Source organism: Octodon degus, unplaced genomic scaffold (genome assembly GCF_000260255.1).
Source record: "Octodon degus isolate 3935 unplaced genomic scaffold, OctDeg1.0 scaffold00018, whole genome shotgun sequence".
NCBI lineage: Eukaryota > Metazoa > Chordata > Mammalia > Rodentia > Octodontidae > Octodon > Octodon degus.
The window spans coordinates 20,250,747-20,273,020 of NW_004524594.1; the positions used below are offsets into that span (position 1 = coordinate 20,250,747).

At 53.2% G+C, this 22,274-nt stretch overlaps 1 protein-coding gene across 1 annotated transcript in view; it reads right to left on the reverse strand.

The window, feature by feature from the left end:
* Lrp5 (LDL receptor related protein 5) overlaps positions 1-21,086 on the reverse strand; it is an 81,617-nt gene extending 60,531 nt beyond the window's left edge. Inside the window, exons 1-4 of the mRNA XM_023710590.1 lie at positions 20,691-21,086; positions 14,104-14,301; positions 12,191-12,387; positions 10,930-11,061 (exon numbers count right to left, since the gene is read on the reverse strand). Coding sequence (XP_023566358.1) covers positions 10,930-11,061; positions 12,191-12,387; positions 14,104-14,297 — 523 coding nt within the window. The 5' untranslated portion in view covers positions 14,298-14,301; positions 20,691-21,086. The remainder of the gene's footprint in view (positions 1-10,929; positions 11,062-12,190; positions 12,388-14,103; positions 14,302-20,690) is intronic.
* Positions 21,087-22,274: the final 1,188 nt, after the last annotated feature.

The following is a 22,274-nucleotide window of genomic DNA, read 5'->3' on the forward strand; positions in this document are numbered from 1 at the left end:
AAAAACAGGCTTTCAAACTCAGGCAATAGAGGTCTATCGAGGCAGGTACGCGGAACAGCACTTTCCTCCCAGGATGGGACCTGCCTGCACACACCTCTGTTCATGGCATGGGGCTGGGGCCAGGCAATCACTTGGCTTCCAGGCTCTGAGTGTGTATGACAGAAGAGCATGAAGAAGACCAGGACCCACTTGCAGTCCCAGGAACACGCCCGGCAGCTTCTGCAGCCTCTCCCCTAGTCCAGGAGGAAATATTCCAACAGGCCGCTGGGCACACGGGAACTGGAAAGCCACCATGGGTGAATCCTCTCCACACCCCAATGTGGGAAAAGGGTTTTCTCATAACAGGCAAAACAGCATGTCCAAGGGCGTGGCCTGACCAGCAGCCAAGGCCCCCGGGCCCCCAACACTGCAGCAGGGGCCTGGCCATCTGAGCAGCCACAGCAGACATCATGCATACAACCAACTGCAGCCCCACGGCCACAGACTGCCCCATGAAGGCCTGGGTCCACACCAGGGCTCCCACCACAGTAGGCATTAGCCCAGCATAGCTGTTTTCTGACTTCTTTCCCTGATGGCAAAGGCAAGCTGAAATCTGGAGGAAAGCTGAGAGCCAGCCCTCTCCATCTCCCTGATGCCGGCCCCACTCTGTTCCTGGCTCCAGGGTCTCCTGCTCAGCTGCCTCCACAGGAGGTATAGCAAACTGCTGCTGCCACCTCCTAGGCCTGGGGCTGTGTGGGCAGACCAGGTCACAGCGCAAGCCACAGGCTACCCTGCAGTTGCTAAGTCCGTAAACAGCCTGGCCAGGCGGCTTCCCATCTGGAAGGCAGCCAGATTATTTTTGTTTTTTAAGCAATTGATTAAGTTTCTCCATTGCCCCCCTGGGGTGAGCGGTTGGACAAATGCTGAGACCACAGCCTAGCACCTTGGCCCAGGAAACCGCGGCAAGTGACCGCAGGGTCACAAGGCACAGAGGAAGTGGCCAGGCCCACTACTGGCTCTGCTTGCAACCCGAGGTCTAAGCAGCTGCACAGCCCAGCCGCCCGGCAAGCATGAGCAGGAAGGTTGCAGCCCAGCAGGAGGGGCCTACAACACCTGGCCTGAAGTCTGGGCTCTGTCTGCTCAGCTCCAAAATGATGGAGTCAGCCAGTGAGAGATAATGCCGCTGTTGAGCTCCCTGGGAGCCCCTGCAGGCTGGCCCCTCCCCTCCTGCACCCACATGGTCTTCTGCTGCCTGCCTTTGCCCTCCTCACAGTCCCTACCACAACTCTCGGATCACTCGGTGAGCTCACCCCAGGCAGCACCATCCAACAGTCAGCACAGCAGTTCCCAGGGCAGGCAGACCTGTCGTCAGCTCCCAGCCCCCTTCCTTGTTGAACAACCTGGAGCAAGCAACTTGGCCTGTGTTTCCCATGTGCAGGACTCAGGTGGACAAGACCCTCCAGTGGGGATGAGGATCCCACAATAAACCTTGTAACATCAGCCTCAGGGCAGGGCCCTCTTACTATGGCACAAACACACCTCTAAGGACTCTACCAGGAGATGATAAATCAAGCGTGCAGAAAAGGTGGGCAGCCCAAGTTTCTAAAACTTAGGATGTGGAGGAGACCACAGAACAGCTGGTAGTGCCAGAGGAGGCTCTATCCTGACCAATGGGACACGTGCTCAATTCCTAAAAATGAAGTCACAGGGTTCCCTTCTGCCCAGGTACATAGCAGGTGCTCAAAAATAACACTGAATGCTTTTGCTGTTCTGTAGCTTCCAAAGCTGTTCCATGGCTTGATGCAAACCCAGGTCTGGCCTTGCCAGGGCCCTTGGAATCTCTCTGTGGGAGGGAACCTCAGGTAGTGGGGACAGGGGTTAAGATAGACAGCACCTGGGCCGGGATACCCCATCCAAAATCTCTGCGTCTCCTTGTCTGTGGCTGTGATGTGCTCTCCACACTGTGAGCTGCAGGACCACCATTAAGGAAGCTAGACTACCCCTAGGTGCACTCCATGCAGCCTCTGCAAGGCACAAGCCAGGACAGGGCTCAGGGCTGTGCCCACCGCAGAAGCCCCCAAAAGATGCTCTTACACCATGATCTGCCCTGCCTCAGTGGCAGCCTACAGCCCAGATAATGCAGTGGGCAGAACCACAAGAAAGCTCCATTTCTTTAGGTCAATGATGACTATCAGCGACTCACGTGGCTGAATCCCAAGTACAGACCACTTCGCAGCTTGTAAGGCTCTTCTGAGGAGGATCCTACTCAATAGTCCGAGGTGGACAAGGTACAATGAACCTACACTCACAGCCACAGAGTAAAGAGCAAGGCCAGAACTTAAGATTCTTCAATAGCTTCCATGTCTTGGGGACACAGCAGGACAAAGGAGACCTCTCTTAATGATACCCAACCCTTCTCCTTCGCTCTGACACTGGTCCAGAATCCCTCCTTCCCTTGCAGTAGAGGTGGAAGCAGAGCCAACCTGCCTGCCATCCCTCTTGAAGGGGCTGCAGCAGGAGCCAGAGCTCTAGCGGATGAGCTGATGTGTACAGAGGGGCCTGGGGAACACCGGACAGCAGGCCTAGGAGGTGCTCAAGGCAGTGGGCACAGCAGTGCTGAGGAGGGAGCTCTGCAGTGGGCCAGGGAAGAGGTCATAGCCCATTGCCATGGAATGGTAGGGAAAGGTAAGCAGAAGAAAGGCTGGGCAAAAGGCTAGCGCCTTCTAGTCTCTCTCTGAAAGACCAGATGCTGGCTCAAGGTGCTAGCTGAGCACCTCTGATTGCTACCTCAGGGCACATGGGCCAGAGCAGGAAGGGGAGAGGGGTGTGTGGCGGGGGGGGGGGGTCCCTCCATTCTAGACCCTGGGATCCCCAAACTGGACTCTGAAGAAAAGCGGATCTAAACTCCAGAAAGGCATGGGCTGGAGCTGGGCTGGGCTGCAGGAGTAAGGAGGACATCAGCCAGATGGGGGACAATACCAGTAGCAGGGGGTGACCATGGCAGAACTCCGCAGAGCTCACCGCACTCTAGAGGCTACATCTGGCCTGGGCTCCCAGCCTCAGGACAGGTTTTCTCTAAGAACATGGGTGCTTCCCTCTCCTCTTCTGGCTTTTGAAGTGTTGAGAAAGAGTACTTGCTGTGGGGTTCCATCTCTGTGTCTTTCCAGAATAGGCAAAACTAATCCCTCATGACAGAAGTCAGGATAGGGCTGCCTCTGTGGGGAAGGGGCAGGGTGCCAAGGGACACCAGAGAATTTTCCAGGAGGTGGAAATGTTCTATATCTGGTTTGGGGTGGTGGTTATGCAGATGTATACAACTGTCAAAACCAATCAAAATACATACATATAATGTGTGCATTATTATTGTCTACAAGGTGTACCTTGGTTACAAAGAAAAATGTCAGCACTCAGGTTGGCCCCACTGTTTCCTACACTGGGCGATCCTTTTTTTTTTTTTTTTCCTCTCTCTATTAAAAATTCACGGTCCGTGGCTGGGAACAGCAGCCGCCTTCTGTTTGCAAAGTCTCTGCCAATCAGGGCCGCGTGCAGACCTCCCCAAAGGGCCTCCTTTCTTTTCCCTTTGACCTACTTCCCTGATAAGTGACGAGCTGCCCAGACTCTGAGAACAAACAGGCCTGTTATTCTAGGCCCAGAGCTTCAGGCCATGCTACCTCAGCTAATCCACCCGGACAGACGGATGGATGGGTATGAGGGGCTGGGTCCACTGGCCTGTCAGACCCAACAGTGTGGCCCTCTTGTTATTTCCACTGCCCTGCCCAACCCTTCTCCTTGTTTCCTGTTCCTGACAGACAAACATCTGTCAAAAACACGTCTTGGGCCAGCGATGTAGCTCAGTGCTGCAGTACCTGCCAGGCAAGCACAAGGTCCTGAGTTTGATTCCCAATGCCCCCCCCCCCACAAAAAATGTCTTGAAGCAGCACAGCGGGGGACTATAAATCTTTAATCTACACCCACTGCCCACCCTGGCCCTCAGCCTTGATCTTGTCTGCAGAGGGACAGCCTGGGTTGAAAGTGCTGGGTCTGGCAGCCAGCCCCGCCTTGTCCCATTCTGGACATGACCTGGAGCCTAGAGGACCCCACAAATCACCTGTCCTAGTCATCTGTGGCCTTGAATAGCAGGAGACATGCAGGCCGAGACCACAAGGAAGGTGTGGATCGGTGACAAGTCAAAACAGCAGAGCTTGGTCCACAAGGAGCAGGACGCCGCTGGGATGCTGGCAGCAGGAGCGCGGCAGCTCCAGAGGAGGATGGCAGCTCCCAAATAAGGCCCCGCTACTGCCGTTTTTAGCCCAATCCACATAATTGGAAAAACATGGAGAAAACCAAAGCCAGCTGCTTGTGGAGCCTGGAGACTGCCTAGGAGGGGGCGGGGAGGGAGCCAGCCCAGGGCCGATGGCCAGCCTGTAAAGGGCTCTTGGTCTCCTTGCTTCCCAAGACCCACAGGCCCACAGTGCGGCCACCCCAGGTCTCACTGAGATTGGGCAGAGCTGGAAATGAGGGGTGACATCCTCTCCTACTCTCACTGGGACTTCAGAAAGAGCTGGGGAATAGGAGACAGATCCTACAGCCAAGGGTCACTCCAAACACAGAGGCCTTGGCACCCAAGCCACTCTTTGAGTCCAGAGGATGTGGAGGTGGGAGAGGGTCCTTCATGGGAAGGGTCACATCTGCACTGAGCCCATCCGGCACTGTGAGACATTCTCACCACGTCTCTTCTGACTCTAACCATGCTAAGAAGGAGGGGGTCACTCTGCTCTCCTTATATCACAAGAGAAACTCACAGCTCAGTGATGAGGAGCACTGTTCCACCGGGCTGTAGCGTGAGGATCTGTGCCCCACACGTCTCAGCATCTAGGAGGACGCCTATGTGCCTGGGACACCTCTGCCCTATGTAGTAGGGTACAGCTGGCCACCATGTAGGCCCCCCTTCTTAAGGAGGGCATCCGATTCCCTAATACTGGCTGGCTTTCATTTGCTCAAAAGCAGGAAGAACTCACAACAGTGCACACATTTCTTCATCTCCAATTCTGTGAAGCATAAAAGGTCAGACGCCTGGAGCAAGAGCCCAGGAATTCGAGTCATGCCTTGGGCTCCAGCTTTGTTTTTGTTTTTTTTTTTTTTTTTTTGTGGAACCGGGGATTGAACTCAGATCCTTGTGCTTGCCAGGCAAGCGCTTATTCTACTGAGCCATCTCCCTGGCCCCAGGGCTCCAGCTTTGGGATGCTGATATTTCCGGCTGTGCCAGAGACTTCCACCTGCTGCACCACCCTACCCTTCTCTGGGAAATGTCCATCACTAAGGTCTTGGGTGGACCAGTAAACCTGGATGTGTCATCAGAGGCCACATGATGAGACCAGGCCAGGCCTCTGCCCTACCCCAGAACAAGTCAGCCTTCTATCCAGGGCAAAGGAAGCCACACACGCTAGAATCCCCAGGACAGACACCCCACTTGGCCAAATCACTTTCCACCCACCCATGTGAGTAGGACTCCCATCCCCATCACCCTAGACCAACTCCCATCACACCACCCAGCCTTGGCCATCCACTTCAATCCCGAATGTTCAGGGAAGCCCTCCTCTCTTGGCAGCACATCAGCTTGCCTGCTGGGCTCCAAGTTCAAGTTCATATCCAAGTGCAGCTCATATTTGCTGAGCAGTCAGGCCTTCTTTTGATTAACCCCACAAAATGAATACCATTACTGTTCCTTTTCTGTAAATGAGAAAGCTGACGTACAGAGGAGCCAAGTCCTTCTCACTGACAGGGATTAAAACATGATAAAATAAAACAATGCCTGAAAGTTGAAACCTGTCACACAACTGAAAATAAGGTACCCTGAATTCCAGGTGTGCCTGACACTGAGTTTCTTCACTACCTGAGTGGTTGGCAGGCTCTCAACTACAGAGCAAGTCATGGCATCTGTCCCTGCTAAGTCCTGGCCTAAATGTCCATTGTCTCCAAAGCCCCTTTATGGAGCATCAGCAAGCCCATGTGCACAGCCTCTTTCTCCATTACCTCCATTTCTATCTTCCTGTCATCCCTGCTCAAGCCAAGGGCCACCTCCAGGGCTCTCAGCTCTCGGCCTCTATTCTTCACATCCAAGATACCAGAACTCATGGATCGTAGGGCCAAGAGGACATCCTCAAGCGACCCCTTGTCTCCTCTGTCTGCCCCAGATGCCATCCTCCAACTAGACACCTCAGAAGACTCCCCAAGTACTGGCAGCCTGCCACAGGCACCACTCCCTTCCGGCAAGCTCGAACATCTCCACTAGCAGGACACCTGCCTGCACAGGGCCTCTGCCCACCAGGACCTCAAGCCGCCCCACCAGCCGTGACAGAAAAGAGGAGTTAGCAGTTTCTTCAGTGTGCCCTTGTGTAGTCAGCTACTGCCTCCAGCAGAGGGGAGCCAGCAGTCAAGTCCTGCAGTCCAAAGAGGACTCAGTCCCCAGGGACACAGAGCTACACATACCCTAGGGGGCACATAGCCTATGAAGCCAGGGGAGAAAAGGAAAGCAGCAGACACAGGGCTCAGGTGGTAGAATTCCGTCTTTCAGTAAGTCTTCCTTCAACATGCTATTTGTGACAAGAAATAAAAGTAGCAGAGGAAGAAATCTACATCATCAACCTCCCCTTTGCTAGCAAGGTCTCCTCTTTTTGTGAGACCTAAAGCTCCCAGCCCCTCCCACATTACTCACAACTCAGTCTGGAGTGCTGCAGTAGCCCTCCGAGTGGATCCAAAGACCCCAAAGACAGACCTTTTTTTAATCACCCCTAGATTTCTGGACTAGGGAAGATGAAAAGATATTTTAGAAGCATCTTCTGCAGAAAGTCATCTTGGCAAACCCTTTATTTTAGTTTTCTCAGCTCTAAAACTTTCAGGAAATTCTGTTTATCCTGTCCGATCTCTGCACCCCAGCAGCACTTGAGATTTCTAGTGTGTCCCAGGCAGAGAGAGAGAGAGAGGCCTGGTCAGCACCCAGCCCAAACAGCCAATCAAAGGAAAGCCCACAGAGAGGCCAGCTTGGGATCAGCTGGTGGAAAACAGTTCTATTCTCATGCAGAAAGCGACTCTGGCCCACTCCTTTTGTCTATCTACCCACTCTTCCTTCTTTTGACATTAACACCCTAGGCAGAGCTCTGTAGCCAAAGCAGAAAAATCCAGGCTCTGGGGACAAAAAGTCTCCACACTCTGCAGACGCCTGGCTGGGCATCCACTCCCACCCAAGCAAGCAGAGCCTCTGAATGACAACAAAAAAACCCTTTTTCCTATATGTTTTGACATTCTCCAACAGGGCCTTTGTAAAAGTGCCTCCCACAGCTGGGGGTAAGAGCAGTGCTTAGGAAAGCAGGGAAAGGTGCCATCTCCAGGAACTCTGGTCAGTAGCTGGCTGTCCTTGCTGAAAGAGGCCGGAAACCACACTATCAGCTTGAGACAGATCTGGACTGAAGCTCTCAGCAGGAAGGGCAGGGTGTGCTGCTAATCCACCGCTTCCACCCCACAGGTGTTCGTGGTATCAGCACTACACCCCAGAGTCACCAGGGCTGTGACCCGAGATGCCAGGTCACTGTCAACCTGCCTGCCACCTCTTCTGGGGAGCCCTCCCATTCTGGCTGCCACAAGCAGCACTCTGCAACCTTAGGCTACTTCCTCTTCTCTGCTTATCACACAGGCCAGCCCCTGGACCATACCTTAAAGGCCAGTGAGTTCCCAGGACTTCCTGGAACTGTTCTGGGCCTGGGCCTGGGGATAAGGAGGTACAATTTTTAGGAGTACCATGCCATAAAGAGCTCAGCTACAGACGGCCATTCCCCCAGGCTTCAGCTATGGGAACTCTATAAACCAAAGAGGAAACAGTGTACCATGTCAGTCCAAAGCCCGTACTCACTGGGTGAGAAAAGAAATGAGTACCTCCTGAGGGACAGTCCCCTTGCCAGGGTCATGTATAGCTACCCCTGGGATTCCTGGACGAGGCAAAGCCATTCTACTGCAGCAGTCCCATCACAGTTCTCACATGCCCAGTCCCAGCCACAGTACCAGGTCATCGTGACAAGATGGGGACATGGATGGTGGATGTGGTGCTTGCTACAGGTCAAATACCAACTATGTGCCAGACACTTGCCCTGGACACCTGTTCCTAACACAATGGGTCTTCTATGGTCCCCCAGAGAGAGGTAGTCCTGTGACTCTGGTCTCACAAATGAGTTAATGTGACACAGCAAGGCCCAGGTTCTGTCCACCCCTGAGGACCAGCAGCAACCCAAGATGGCCTCAGCAAGCTTTTCGGAGAACCCCAGGTTCTCCTAGCTTATGACTTTATTGAGCCATGCCTCTGGGATTCATCAGGGCCTGCATCCTTTTTTGCCCCACTTTAGGGCCCACATGAGTTCCTGTCAGAGCGCAACTTATAGTCTACCTCTGGGAGCCCTGACTCCTTTACAATGTCCATGAGCCACCTGGCTCAGGATATCTTCAGAAGCAGAGATGGCAACCACACCTGATCCAGTCAGAACCATCTCTGTCCCAGGGCAGACATCATCAATGCAATATAGAGTTCAAGCAGGCATCACCAATCAATAAGACCATCTCTTTCCCACTGGGATCTTAACTGACAGACTACAGAACACAGGGTCCATCTCCACTACTGAAGCCCGAGCCTCTCACAATGGACAGGAAGGTGGAAGAAAGGAGAGAAGCCAAATTCTAACAAGACCAAGGTTCCTGAGAAGCTAATGAGCCAAGCATCTTTCCCTGAGGGGGGTGGGCAGGGCCCCACGCAGACTGGTGGGAGGTAAGGGCCTCACTCCACCAGGACACAAGGCATCAGCAGTAAAATCATCTCTACACCACAGAGGTAGCAACCATCAGTATCTTGGGAGAGCTGGGAGAGTCTACCTTCCTGAACCTACCCTGCCACCTGCTGTGGGTGACTACAAGCTGGTGACTTGCCCTAAGTTTTCTCATCTGTAAACATAAGAGGATTAATTTAACCTGATCAAGCCAGGCCCCAAGCCCCCCTTAACCTGCTCAGTCCAAACTCCTGGTGTGCCTGAGTTACCTAGGCCAGACCTCCTTACAGGGCCCAGTTTCTCCCTCAGCCTCACCTACCCTGCAAGGTGATGGCCTGAGGTACCCTCCAACACGTTCCAAATCACTCAATGACACAGGTTGTCCATCTTTCCCCACCTACCCCCACCCTACCATGTGGGCTCTAAAGCCAGGACCTGTGCCTGCGAGACCCTAGTGTCTAGAATGCTGCAGGACACAGCAGGTGCTTAATAAATTACTGGATGGATGGGTGGGGAGGAGTGGATGTGTGGGCGGGCAGGTGGGTGGATATGTGGATGGCTGAGCAAATGCAGCTCAGATCTAGGAGCCTTCTCAAGCCCTTCACTCTGAGCAGCTAAGGATCTTTGAAAAAAACCTTGAAGACAGGGTCAACTGTCTGAAATGATTTGTGTCCCAAGTCAATGCTGCTCTCTACTCGGGAAAGTAAGGCCTGCTGTGAGGGAGAGACTTCCCAACTGTGCCCCAAGCAGCCAACACAGCTGACAGCTCCTTTGGTAAAATAGCCAAGTCTCCTTTCACTTAAGACACTGTGTTCTGGGAAAGAGAAGCAGCCAATCCAGACCTGCAAAATCCTCCCCCAAAGCAGAAGCCCTGCCACAGAGTAGAAAGAGATTCCATTACGACCATGATCCGCACAGTCTCCAGACACTGCACACAGATACAGACCATGACCTGCTGAGCCCCTAAGGACCAGGAAACCACCCCCAAGTCAGGACCCCGTGCACTTGGGCGGCAGCTGCGGCCAAAGGAGAAAGTCCCTCCACCCACGGGGGTGCTTCGACAGTGCTTCTGGCCTCTGGGCCCATCCCATATTGGAAGCCAGCCCACTTGAGAAGCTGGCCCTGCCTTTCTCTTTCTTCCTCCAAGTGGGATCATGATACAGGAACCAGGCCCTGGCCCCGGCCCACGTTTTACTAGGGAGGCCTCGTCGTTCCCATGCAATGGAGATGATCCCAGGGACAGCTGCTTCCCTGGCCTCTCCTCCTGAGCCCTCACCGGCCCATCCCTACAGCCAGACCAACTTCACTAGGCCCTGGCACATCCTGGACGACCGGATGCCCCTGGCCATATACATGCACAAGAGCCCACCCTCAGCCTGACACCCCGAAATCAAGGTCTCCAGCTGGTGCAGTGGAGAAGATGCCGGGCTGTAGTCACATGGACAGGAGCCCAGACAGTAAGTGCCTGAGGAGGAGGGCAGGGAGCAAGAAGGTGTTAAAACACCTAAAGCAAAGAAAGCCACCACTGGTGGGGAGGGAGATCAACTCCGCTCCATGCATCTAAAAAGACATTCCCTTTAAGGATGCACCTATGGTCTACATGTAAACGAATTGCAAATCCTCATCTGAAGGAGAAAAATGCATACAGAAAGGCAGGAAAGCAGAAGACAAAATCACCCTGCAGGGCTGCACAGATGGTGAACACACAGAAAAAATGGCACGAGGAGGAGAAAGCACAGGCAAGGAGGGTGCGTGGGCGGGACTCCAGGGTCACTCCCCACCCACAGTGTCCTCTAATGCCACCGTCTTTTTTTACAGTCAACACAGATTTCATTTAAAAGTTAATGACAGTGAGCTTGCAAGGTTTGATTACCATGTGCTGATGGCGTGCTTGCTGACACTTTGGTGGACGACTTGAGAGTTACAAAGTTCCACCTAAGCTGAGACTAGACCTCAGACTTCACCTGCCAGGCAAGAAAGCCCAGATCTGCCCATAAATTCCGAGCACTCACTGCCCAAGTTCACCTGGACACACAGCTGGCTAACACCCACAGCCTCTGCTAGGCAGGCACAAGACTGTGAATGGGTCACTCGAGCCAGCGGCAACCGGGGGCCCATTCCACCCTCCCATCCTCTGCCTCACCTGCCTTACACGTCCTGCCGTTGTCCTGGAGCTGCACACCGGTAGGGCAGGCACAGGTATAGAAAGGCTCCCTCGGGGACAGCAGACATAAGTGGGAGCAGCCACCATTGTCCTCCTCACATCGAGTGTGGACTAGAAAAACAGGACAGAGTGAGAGAAAGTTCTGGAACAGGGTCCATGACCCTACCACCACCAAATGCACCCATCGCTCTCCTGCCCTTTGTTTCCAAATGGGCCAGCATCTTGTCTCATCTGTCCTCCTAAAGAACCCCCAGTGTGTCCGTCTGTCCAAATGTCATCCTCCAGTGGCATCAGGACCATTCCTCACAGGTTGTGCTCAGTTCCACCTCTCCACTAACCACCCAACACAGTGAGCTGTCAGCCTTCCTAGCTGGGCTGCAATTTCTCCAAAACCAGCCCAGATGTGCCTTGCCTTGAGCAGGTATCCTTCCCACCCTGTGCTCCTCCAACAAGAAAAGCCTCTGTCTTCTTCAGGGACACTTCTACCACAAAGGCTACCCTTACACACTCATGGCAGGATCTCAGGGGAGGTGGAGGTGGGAGGTGGAGGTGGGAGGTGGAGGTGGAGTTCCCCCAAGTCCTTCTACGACCAATAAGCAACTAAAGGCACCAAATGCCCGTGGGGCCCCTTTTGCCCAGGCACAGGTGGGGCTCAGCACCACCCCAGTCAGAAGAGTGAACTGCAAGGACAGCTTCAATGCAACGGACTCTGCTGTACTCATGCTGCTTGAGAACACATGTGGCGCCAAGGGAAGTAGGGTGCAAGGACCATGACATTCCCTCGAAGAGCCTACTCTCTCCTCTGTCCTGCCCTGGCCCCTACCCTGAAGCCCCAAGTTCAAACCTCCTATAATAGCTTAGCCATTCCTGGTCCCCAAAGCATTGATGAACCAAGAACCCTGGCCTGCTGGTCACTTGTCACAGAAGCCTATGTGTTACCATCAGAGACTTGGGCCAGGAACCTATGAGAATCACTGACTCAGGGGAGATTTTTCATTCACAAAAGCTCTGCTGGGCCATCAGGATGGGGCAGCCTTCCTTGGCAGCATTCTATGAGATCCAGCATCAGGAGCCCTATGCCTGCCACCCCAGCCTGGTTGTCCCTCAAGGTCAGCTAGCACCACTGTAGGGACACTGCCTCCCCCAACCATGGGCTTCTGCAGGGGAAGGACGTTGTCTGGTGCACAAGGCTCAGATGGCAGGTCCGTAGTAGAGGGACAGATGCCTGCTGGGCACTCACAGGAAGGCTGCCGCTCCTGGCTGAGCACCTGGATGTCCATGGGCGAGTAGAGGGCGCTGAGGATCTCCTTCCTCTTCTCACCCGTCCTCTTGTTACAGGCATGAATAGAGCGGGTTTGCCAGTCCGTCCAGTATAACGTGTCTCCAGACAGCGTCAGAGCGAAGGGGTGCGTCAGACTGCCTTCTACCACCTTCTGCCTGCAGCAGGAGGCCAAGGTTGGAGTCATCAGGAGAGCTCTGGGGGCTCAGCAAGCTTAAGGACCATTAGTGCTCATGTTGCCTGGCCCTCTCCAGCCATCCCTTCCTGGAACACAAGGGACACTTCCCAAACACAGTCAGCTCCTACTGCCTATGATACTGCCTATGTCCCTAGGGAGATAGGCACCCACTTCCCAAACAACCCCCCAAACAAACCAGGAAGAAGCAAATGCCAAGGAGGAGCCACATCTAAGTATAAAGAGCTGCAGAGCAGCACAGCTCTCCTCCCCGGATGCTTTAACAACTTAATGGAAATCTGACCACACACACATGCCTATTCCAAAAGAGCCGACAGTTTACATGTCAGAGTGAATCAAACTTGACATCAAAAGGAGAAAAAGCCTGCCTTGATTGACTGATGGACTGTGGTACTGGGGATGGAATCCAGGGTCTCAAACACACCAGGCAGGCGCACTTAACACTGAACTGTACCCAACAAGATAAAGCTTATCTTTTAGATGTGCTCGGAATATCCCAGCAAGAGAGAAGCCATGCTCTCATGAGATTACAGCTGCAGAAGGATGGTAATTTGATATGGCCAGTGATATGTGACAATTTAATGACCCACCTCACCAATTTAATGACCCACCTCTGACTAGCTGTGCGTTTTGGGCGAGCTCACTGGCTTCTCTGCGCATGCTCATGATAGGGGTTGATAATGAACACGTCACAGGGCTGTTGGGAGCATGCATGAAGGGATAAATGTCTCTGCAAACAGCGTTATGGAAGTGACAGCTACTGCTACCACCACTGTCACTTTTTAGCTGCCATCATGTTGTCAAGATCGCCTGACCAGGGTATCCCAGTCCCCAGCAGACTTTACAGCCTCTAACACACCCTTCATAACCACTAAGTCTACAAGAACCACAGACTCTGAGGGGCCTGTTTCCAAATCTCAGAGTAGGCCCTGACTGAGTAATCTGTGTCCTCGGGGACAATGGAACGGTGTTCCCAAGCAGCCCAAGACACACAGTGTAGTATAAGAGGCCCAGGAGAACTGGGGCCTGAGGCCATCAGAGAGCTCCGAATCAGACCTTCTGCTTCAGATTCCAGGGGCTGAAGGCCTGGCCAGAACTGAATCATACATAACCTTCAGGGCACACCATGAGCCAGAGTTGCCAGCAAAGCCTGTTTGCTGTCACAAGTTTGGGGATATTTAATTAGGCAGCAGTGAGTACTTATTATATCACCTTGGGTGACACGGAGCAAACATGCTGTGTCAAATGGGCACCTGTCTGTATTCACAAAAATCTACTACAGGGTTCTCCTGGCAGTGTCACCCAAGTTTGTGGCATCAGTTCCTACCATACCCCCTATCCTAGGCCAAGGACTCCACTAGCAAAAAAAAAAAGGGGGGGGCTTGCCCTCTCAAGAGAATCCCCCAAACCTAGCGCAATGTGAGATGTGGTACAGACACTAGTTCTTCCCCAGGTCCTGAGGAGTCCAGTTCCTCAGAGCTCTAGGCTTTCCGTTCAGAGCCCAAGGGCATGAGTTAAGAAGGGGCTTGGGATCTAGGTCAGCAGCACAGCGCCTGCCTAGAAAGTGCAAAGTCCTGAGTCCAAGTCCTAGTACCAAAAATAAGAAGAATGGCCTTGAAACACCATGGGGGCAGCTGGGGGAAGAGAGCAGGGGTGCCCCTGGTTGGTGGGCACGTACCTGAATGAGCCGTCCAGGTTGGCACGATGGATGAAGCTGAGCTTTGCATCAGCCCAGTAGAGCTTCTGCTCCTCCAGGTCAATGGTCAGCCCATTGGGCCAGTAAATTTCTGAGTCCACAATGATTTTCCGGGTGCTGCCGTCCATCCCTGCCCGCTCAATCCGGGGCGTCTCCCCCCAGTCTGTCCAGTACATGTACCTAACAAGGAAGGCAAGGGCAAGAGAGAGTACTAAGAGATCTGAGTACTGGCTTCGACTTCTGTCATGCACCCTAAAGCTCACCCATAGAGACACTGTGTTCAGGAATTTGGGAAAAGTCATATGTGGCTTATGACAAGAATTCTGTGGGTTTATTTTGGTGGTACCAGGGATTGGATTTTGGGGTGTTCCACAAATGAACTACATCCCCAGCTCTTTTTTGGGGGTGGGGGGGACAGAGTCTCACTAAGTTGCCAAGGCTGGGCTTGAACTTGCCATCTTCCTGCTTCAGCCTCCCCAGTGCTGGGATTACAGGAGTCCACTACCATGCCCAGCTAGGAAAGCATCATTAGGAACACAAGCAGCATTCTTTAAAATTATGAAAAATGCATCATTAGGTCACACAGATATCAGAGTGGGCTTCCACTGACTAAGACAGCTATGATGTCACCAGGTAATAGTTCATACATGGACCAACCCTGACCTACACACCGTTACGTGGCCAGGACTACGTTTCCAAATTGCTCTCAGTTAACAGTATGTTCTGAGCACATTCCTCTTTCAAAAAGAGAAACATTTCTCCTTCTTTTAACAGTAGTACAGCAGACTGCCCTGTGCATTATTTAAATAGCTCTGTGTTTGATGTTTGGGTTATTTTGGACATTTTGCTACAAAAATGCTGTAGATGAACTTCTGAAGGGCAACTAAAGACATGCAGAATGGGATATATCTACTGTTAAAACAGGATGAGCTATCAGGCCGTGAAAAGACACACAAGAACTGTAAGTGCTTATTATGCAGTGATATAAGCCAGTGTGGAAAGGCTACGTACTGCATGATTCTGATTTGGTGACACCTAGAGAAGGCAAAACACAGAGAATGCACAAAGATCAGTGGCAGCCGGGGGCCAGAGAGTGGGAGAGACAGGTAGTGGGAATACTACCCACAGGACAGGGCAGCAACACTCTGCTGAACAATGCCATGACATGGGTACAAGATGATACACATTCTCCCGAACTCACAAAACGTGCTCACCAACATGAACTGTAATATAAACCACAGATTCCCAGTGACAATGACACCCTGGTGGAGGTTCACTGATTTTAACCAACAGTGCTCTGGAGGGGGAGCCCGATGTGAGGGCTTGGGGCCATATGGATAATCCCTCTACCTTCTGCTCCGTTTTCCTATGAATCTAAAAACTGAAGTCTGTTTTAAAAGGAACAACACATGTGGGTGGCACACCCACAGAAATAACAGCAGCTACTCCTGAGTGTTTATGGGTGAGCTGGCTGTGCCCATCCACCAGGGCTGTGCCCAGCCATCGAGGGCCAGGTGCCACACATCCTCAAGAACATACATCTACAAAGCCGTCCTCTAGGCCATTTTCTCTAGTGTCTGGCAATCTGCCCCTCCGCCCACACCTTGGCCCCCATTTCTTCAGAGGTAAAACTTCCTTCTTCTCAACAACCTCTGAGCTGACACTAAAACGAGCTCAGCTGTGGCCCTGGGGATCTCCGCAGCAGAAGGAAACTAACAGACACCTGGCTTCAGTCATCCCAGGGGGACACCCCTATTGTGAGTCCCCAACCCCAGCTTCCCAGCGGGGGTCATTTCCAAGCCAGGAACACCACTGCCTTCCACAGAGGCTGTGACAACACTAATGACAATGAGGGCATAGGGGCTTCCTATAAAACGTTTTCTCTGTGCCAGGGCCAGCGGCCAATTATACCTGACTGTTATCACCCTGCCCTGTTCTCCAGCCCCAGGGGATAGAAGAGGGTATATATCGTACAACATCTCTTCAAACAGCATCTTCATCTATCCTCTCTGCACCTAGAAAAAGTCCAACCAACACAAGGGAAGTCAGTGTTGTTCCCAACAGACAGATGAGGACCATGAGACGCTGGATGATTGACCTGCCTGAGTCTTGGCACAGCATGGTTGTCTGCTGAGGGCCTGTACCAGGCCGAGTATGACTTCATCAGGATGCCAGGGCATGGGGGATGGGAGGGGCTTTTCCTGGGAGTCTGAGGTTTGAAGGTGCTGGTGGCCAGCTTGTCAGAGACACTGGCTGGTTTGGTTCAAAGCCCTCCTTCCCTGGATCACCCTTACCCCGTACCCAGGCCTCCCTTCACACCCAGAGTTATCAAGAGAAAGATCTCAGTGTGATTCACATGGCATTCCCTGAACACTGCACTGTGGCCCAGTGACACACCCAGAAAAGCTCCAGGAGTTACGTGGGCCCTACTTCACATCTCCGCAATCACACAGCTGAACCCTCTGCTTTCCTTACACGGGGCATCTGCAAGTGGCCGTCAGCACAGCTGCACGGTGTGGACGCATTGCGGACATGCCTGGGCACAGTCTCTCGGGCTCCAGCAGGAGCCTGCACTTCCGAGAGGCAGCATGGCCTGGGGCAGAGGTTCCGCCGGGTGGCTGCGCTGGCTCTTGGCAGGGCTGCCTACATTTTCAAGAGGCGGTGCAGTTTATCCTGATTAACAGGAGACTGGGCTGCAACTGCAACCCCATCAGACTGGTCCGGGATGTAAGAATTATAGAGAATAGATGCAAAGAGAGTATCTCACACAGTGGAGGAAGGGCATTTTTATTGTAACTGCTGAGTTTACTGAGCCCAGGAACCGTGTTACTGTTTTCCCTATGATGTGAATCTTAGTCACACCTCTGCACAAATTAGGGCACTAGGGCACAGAGCAGCACTGCGCCACCCTTGCCTTTCTCTCCAACCCACGTGAAGAATGCCGGCAGGCTCAGTTGCTTTTGCCCTCAGAACAGTTCCTATCTTAGTTACTTTTCTCTTTGTTGAGACGAAATGCCAACACCCACAAGTTAACGGAGAAAAGGCTCATGGTTAGTAGAGGTTTCGGTCCATTCTCGGCTGGCTCTAAGGCCAGGTGGTATGGCAAATAGGCCTCACAGAGGAGGAACAGCTCACGGCAGACAGAAGGTAGCAGAGCAAGCAGGAGATAATCACAGCTCTTTCTACCCTCCCATCTCATCCGGGCTACTTACAGAAGGTAGCACTCACACCCTTAATCCTGGCACCTTTGATAGCATCACACCATGATTCAATCCCAGTGTCACACATTCTAGATCCAGCCACGGCTGAAAAAGCCCCACTGACAACAGCATGAGGCTTGTGGGAACATCTAGACACAGCCATAGCAGATCCCAAAGCTGGTCACTTTTTATCGCTGAGCCACTACTCCCTGGTCCAAGCCACTGCCCTCCGACACCAGGATCACAGTAACTGTGGTTGGGTCCCCTACCCTGTGCCCACCCCAAAGCCTATTCTCACTCCACAGCCCAAAAGAGCCCCATCAGTTTGAGTCACACCAGGTGACTCAACTCAAGACTTGCCCTGCCCCTCCCCACACCTCATGACGTCTTTGGACATAAATGAACCATTCAAAATGTGCCCCAGCCTTCTATGAGCTCGAGCTTCCAGCTATCCCAAGGCCTCCTCATTGTCTGTTCCCCTTGTCTGGAATGATCCTCCCCCAGAGGACCATGTGGTTCTTGCCCTCATCTGCTCTGGCTCTGCTCAAAAGTCACCGAAACATTTGAGGCTTCCAAACTACAGCACAAAGGCCCTCACCATGGCCTTCTGCCCACAGGCCCTGCTTTATTCTCCTGGTGGCATGTGTCCCTCTCAGACCCACCATCCATTTATCATCTCCAGGTGCACCGAGAGGGCCCCAGAGGCATAGAATGGCTGTATCTGAAGCACAGGGAACAGACCTGGGCATGTGTGCTTGTGAATGCTTGCTAAACGCCAGCTGGAGGAGACAGCGCTGCTGCGACCAGTGTGTGGCAGTGTGAATAGGACAGCAGGGTCACTGGAGATGAGATGGCCACAGCATCCAGGGCCAGGCAGACCATGTGCCAGCCCTGGGCTAGGCCTCTCTGGATGACTGCTCCTCAGCCTCACTCACTACAGAGAGATGGCCCTCTGAGCCAAGGGCCTGCCCCCTCAGCCATCAGCTCCCAGGGAGTCAGGGACTCTGAAGGATCTGGAGCCACATCACAGCCCAGGCAGAGGCCTACAGGGACTGTTCTGGCTGCACAGAGACCGTCTTGGAGGTTAGCCTGAGCACTGGGCAGTAGTGTGTGGCCAGTTCACGTGGAGGGGGAAAGACCACAGGCACAGGGGGCCACCCAACACAGCCTCCCAGAGACTGGGGAGAGAGGTGTCTTTCGGGCAGGGAGACAAAATACTTGGGCAGAAAATTCCACCCTACCCCCTTGTCACGGGTATGAACATAAATATGAACACACATTCATGCCCTTGTACCTGCATATGTCTCAGTCACACACATACATGTGCCTATTTACAAGGCCGCATGCACACGATTTCATACACACACACAATACTAACACATACTCCCTTGTAACCATGCCATGAATATGGACATATACGCTTGTCGTGTACTCTAGTTCTCACACACATGTACATGTGCTCATGCAATGCTCATAAAAACTTGTACACATACATCACACGGCCACATTTATGTGAGCAAACACTCACATACTCATGCACACAGCTCTATAGTCCAGCTTGCACTCTGACACAAACACACACACACACGTCATCATATGCACTCGGATACACGCGCACACACACGCTCAGGGTTTTTCATAAAGCAGCCAACTCCAAGGCCCCAGCCAATCCCATGCACTCAGAAGCCTGTACAGTGGCCTCAGAAGTAACAGGTTGGCTCGGCTACCACCTACCCCTCTCCTGACCTATTCCTGAAACCCCGAGATGTGAGCCCTGGAGGGGATAAGCCCCACCTCCCAGCCCTTATCCAAGTGCGGGGGCAGAGGGGCCTTAACTGCCCAGCTTTGGCTCACACTGTAGACAGTGCAGATAGTGTCACACGGGGCAGGTGAGCCCAAGGCCAGGGCAAACAGCAAACAGATGACACCTAGACTGGAACAGAGATCCCTAGTCCTACTTCAGAGCAAGTGGCACCTCCCTACTGGGGACAGCCAGGGCAAGGGCTCTAGACCCAGACTTCAGGAGGGAGGCAGTGACAATCACGGGCTCCCACACCAGGACATCGCTCAGCTTGTCTCTGGGGTGTCTAACTCAGGAGACCTGGTGAGTCCCACAGAACCTCCACACCGAGTTCTTCACCTGGAGACCTCAGGCTGGCACGTCTCAAAGGCTTTGGTGACATTAAATGAGCTACTCACACAGAAGGGAGTGTTTGGGTGTGATGCTCAAAACATCTGGCCATTCTGAACGGGGCAGACACACGGCCCGGCAGGGCCAGGCTCCGGCAGCCTAAGGAGGCGTGTGCATGTCATGCCCCTGTGTTACTCCCAATAGGGGAGGGACAAGGGAGGGTGAAGGGTGACTGTGGAAACTACTCCCGTTTGGAAATCTGGAACAAGCAGGCTTGTGGAGCCAGGCTGCTTCCCCGCCACTCTCCATCCCAGCCTACAGCCTCAAGGTTTTCACTTTTGCCACCACTCACACTCTGCCCCCACCATAGGGGCTGGGCTGAGGCTCCAAAGGCCAGGCTGAGCTCAGCTAGACGTGCAGGTGGGTAGAGCTGCTTCTAGAGCACACAGAGAAACCAGCCAGCAGGCTCTGCTCCAGACGGGAGCCAGCCAGGGCAGCCACAGAGCAGGGGGAAGATGCACCTTTCCCCCTGAGGGCCACACTTCCCAGGCCCCTCCCACAGCAAAGACATTTAACCTTCCATTCTCTGCCCCACTACATAGGTTGCCCTGGTGGACAACAAGGGCAACAAGATTTAAACAGCAAGTTTAAAAAAACATGTGAGGGGCCAGGGAGATGGCTCAGTAGAATAAGTGCTTCCCTGGAAAGCGCAAGAATCTGAGTTCAATCCCTGGTTCAGAAAAAATAAATAAAAAATAAATAAATAAAATTTTAAAAACGTGAGTTTGGGCTCGTGGTGCGAAATCTATCAACCCAGCTACTTAGGAAGCTGAGGCAGAAGTGTGAGTTCAAGACCAACCTGGGCAACTCAGTGAGACTCTAGCTGAGAAAAAAAAAAAAAAAATGAGGGTGTAGGGCTGGGGAGATGGCTCAGTAGAATAAGCGCTTGTCTGGCAAGCGCAAAGGTCTAGAGTTCAAAACCCTGGTTCCACAAAAAAAAAAAGTGAGGCTGTAACACACTACTGAACACTACCTTTGGGTTTAATCCTTAGCAATGAAAAACAAAAACTGTGTTATGTATAGGATAGAGGAGAAATACTTCCCAGCAATAGCAGGTGAGTTCACTTTCAGACTGCCACATGTTCTTTAAAGGACTGGAGTTTTGGCTCAAGGAAATCCCACAGGGAAACCCCGCTCTCCCTCCTCCCAAGGACCCAGGAGGGAAGTAGAGTGCTTACCCATGGGCGGGGTCCAGAGCGATGGCCCTCGGCTGGTCCAGGTCCTGCCAGAACAGCACCTTCCGGGATGTGCCATTGAGGTTGGCCACCTCGATGCGGTTGGTCTCTGAGTCCGTCCAGTACAGCTTTTTGCCCACCCAGTCACAGGCTAGGCCATCAGGTGAGACCAGGCCAGAGACAATGACATTCTGTGTAGCCACCCCCGTGTGGTTCAGGTAGGTCTGCTTGATGGCCTCCTCGCTCACATCTGTCCAGTACACGGCACCCTTGGAGAACTGGAAGTCCACGGCAGCTGCATCTTCCAGCCCACTGACCACAACGGTGGACTCCAGCTTGACTCCACCAGCATCCACCAGCCGCACATCCCGGCGGTTGGCAAACAGCAGGAGCGGGGAGGCTGTGAGGGAGAAGCAAACTATGAAGACCAAGCAGGTGGGGCGCGGGGCTCCAGGATGGGGCGAGGGTTTGTAGGACCCACTACTGCCATCTGTCCCACCCACACTGGAGAACTTAGTCCCCTTCCCTCCACACCCCAGCTGCTGCCTGGAAGCTGCCTGAGCATCTCCAGAACCGCACACAATCTTATTATTAAGCTCAGTAACAGCCAACCATTTACTGAGCAACTGCTACCTTCGTCCTCCCAGCAACAGGTGACTCCTCTGCCACATCCCCCACTTCACACACATGCCATACAGAGACCATGGGGTCCTCTAGATGCTGCACAGGCCTTGCTCTGCTCCACAAAGAAGGCACATACATCCCTTTGTCAGCCTGATCCCGGTAGGACCCTGGAGGCCTCAGCCCTGGGCAGTGTCCAGCCGAGGCCTGGCTAGGGCTAAGCTTTGGGAAGTGGCTCCGAGGGAGCCTAGGCTGGACAGAGCCTCAAGATGGCTTTCCAAGTCTCTGACCACGATCCAGACACCCCTATATAGAACAATCTTAAAGGGGAGGCCTGGAGCCCACCCCTCAGCCCAAAAGCTTTCCATCACTCCCTGTGTCAGTGGCTCCAGCTGCTGGCCTCTCCTGCTCTCCTCCCCATCTCCCCCACCTCCAGGGATCCTGATCTACCTCACAGCTGGGTCATTTTTTATTACTTCTTACCACCTATGACTCTCACCTGAAATGAGGGTCTCAACCCCATACCCGAGCCCATAAGCTCCACAGGGCCTGGAGACCATCACCCCACCCCACATCTCAAAGGCCAGTCCAGGAGCAACCATGCCAGAGAGACCCAGATCACAGGAGATTCTGGACATGAAGAGGCGGAGGCTGCCAGACAGCTCCAGCGCTCGACAGTCAGCAAGGATAGGCTACACCAGCCATGAGCACCCCAAAACACCATCTTGGGACTTGCTAGAGACAGGTGCCTTTCTCATAGTTGCTGCAGACTGTGAGGCTCTCCCGCACAGAGGAACCTGGCTAGCCACACTCCTGCTCCACCAGGACAAGATCCACACAGACCGGATTCAAGCACTGGAAATCTCCTAGGTGGTGATTAGTTAGTTCAGTTGCTTCTGTTTCAGCAGGAAAAGGGTTTGCTCCTCCGAGAGCACTGAGGGTACCAAGCCCAGAACACAGGGGACA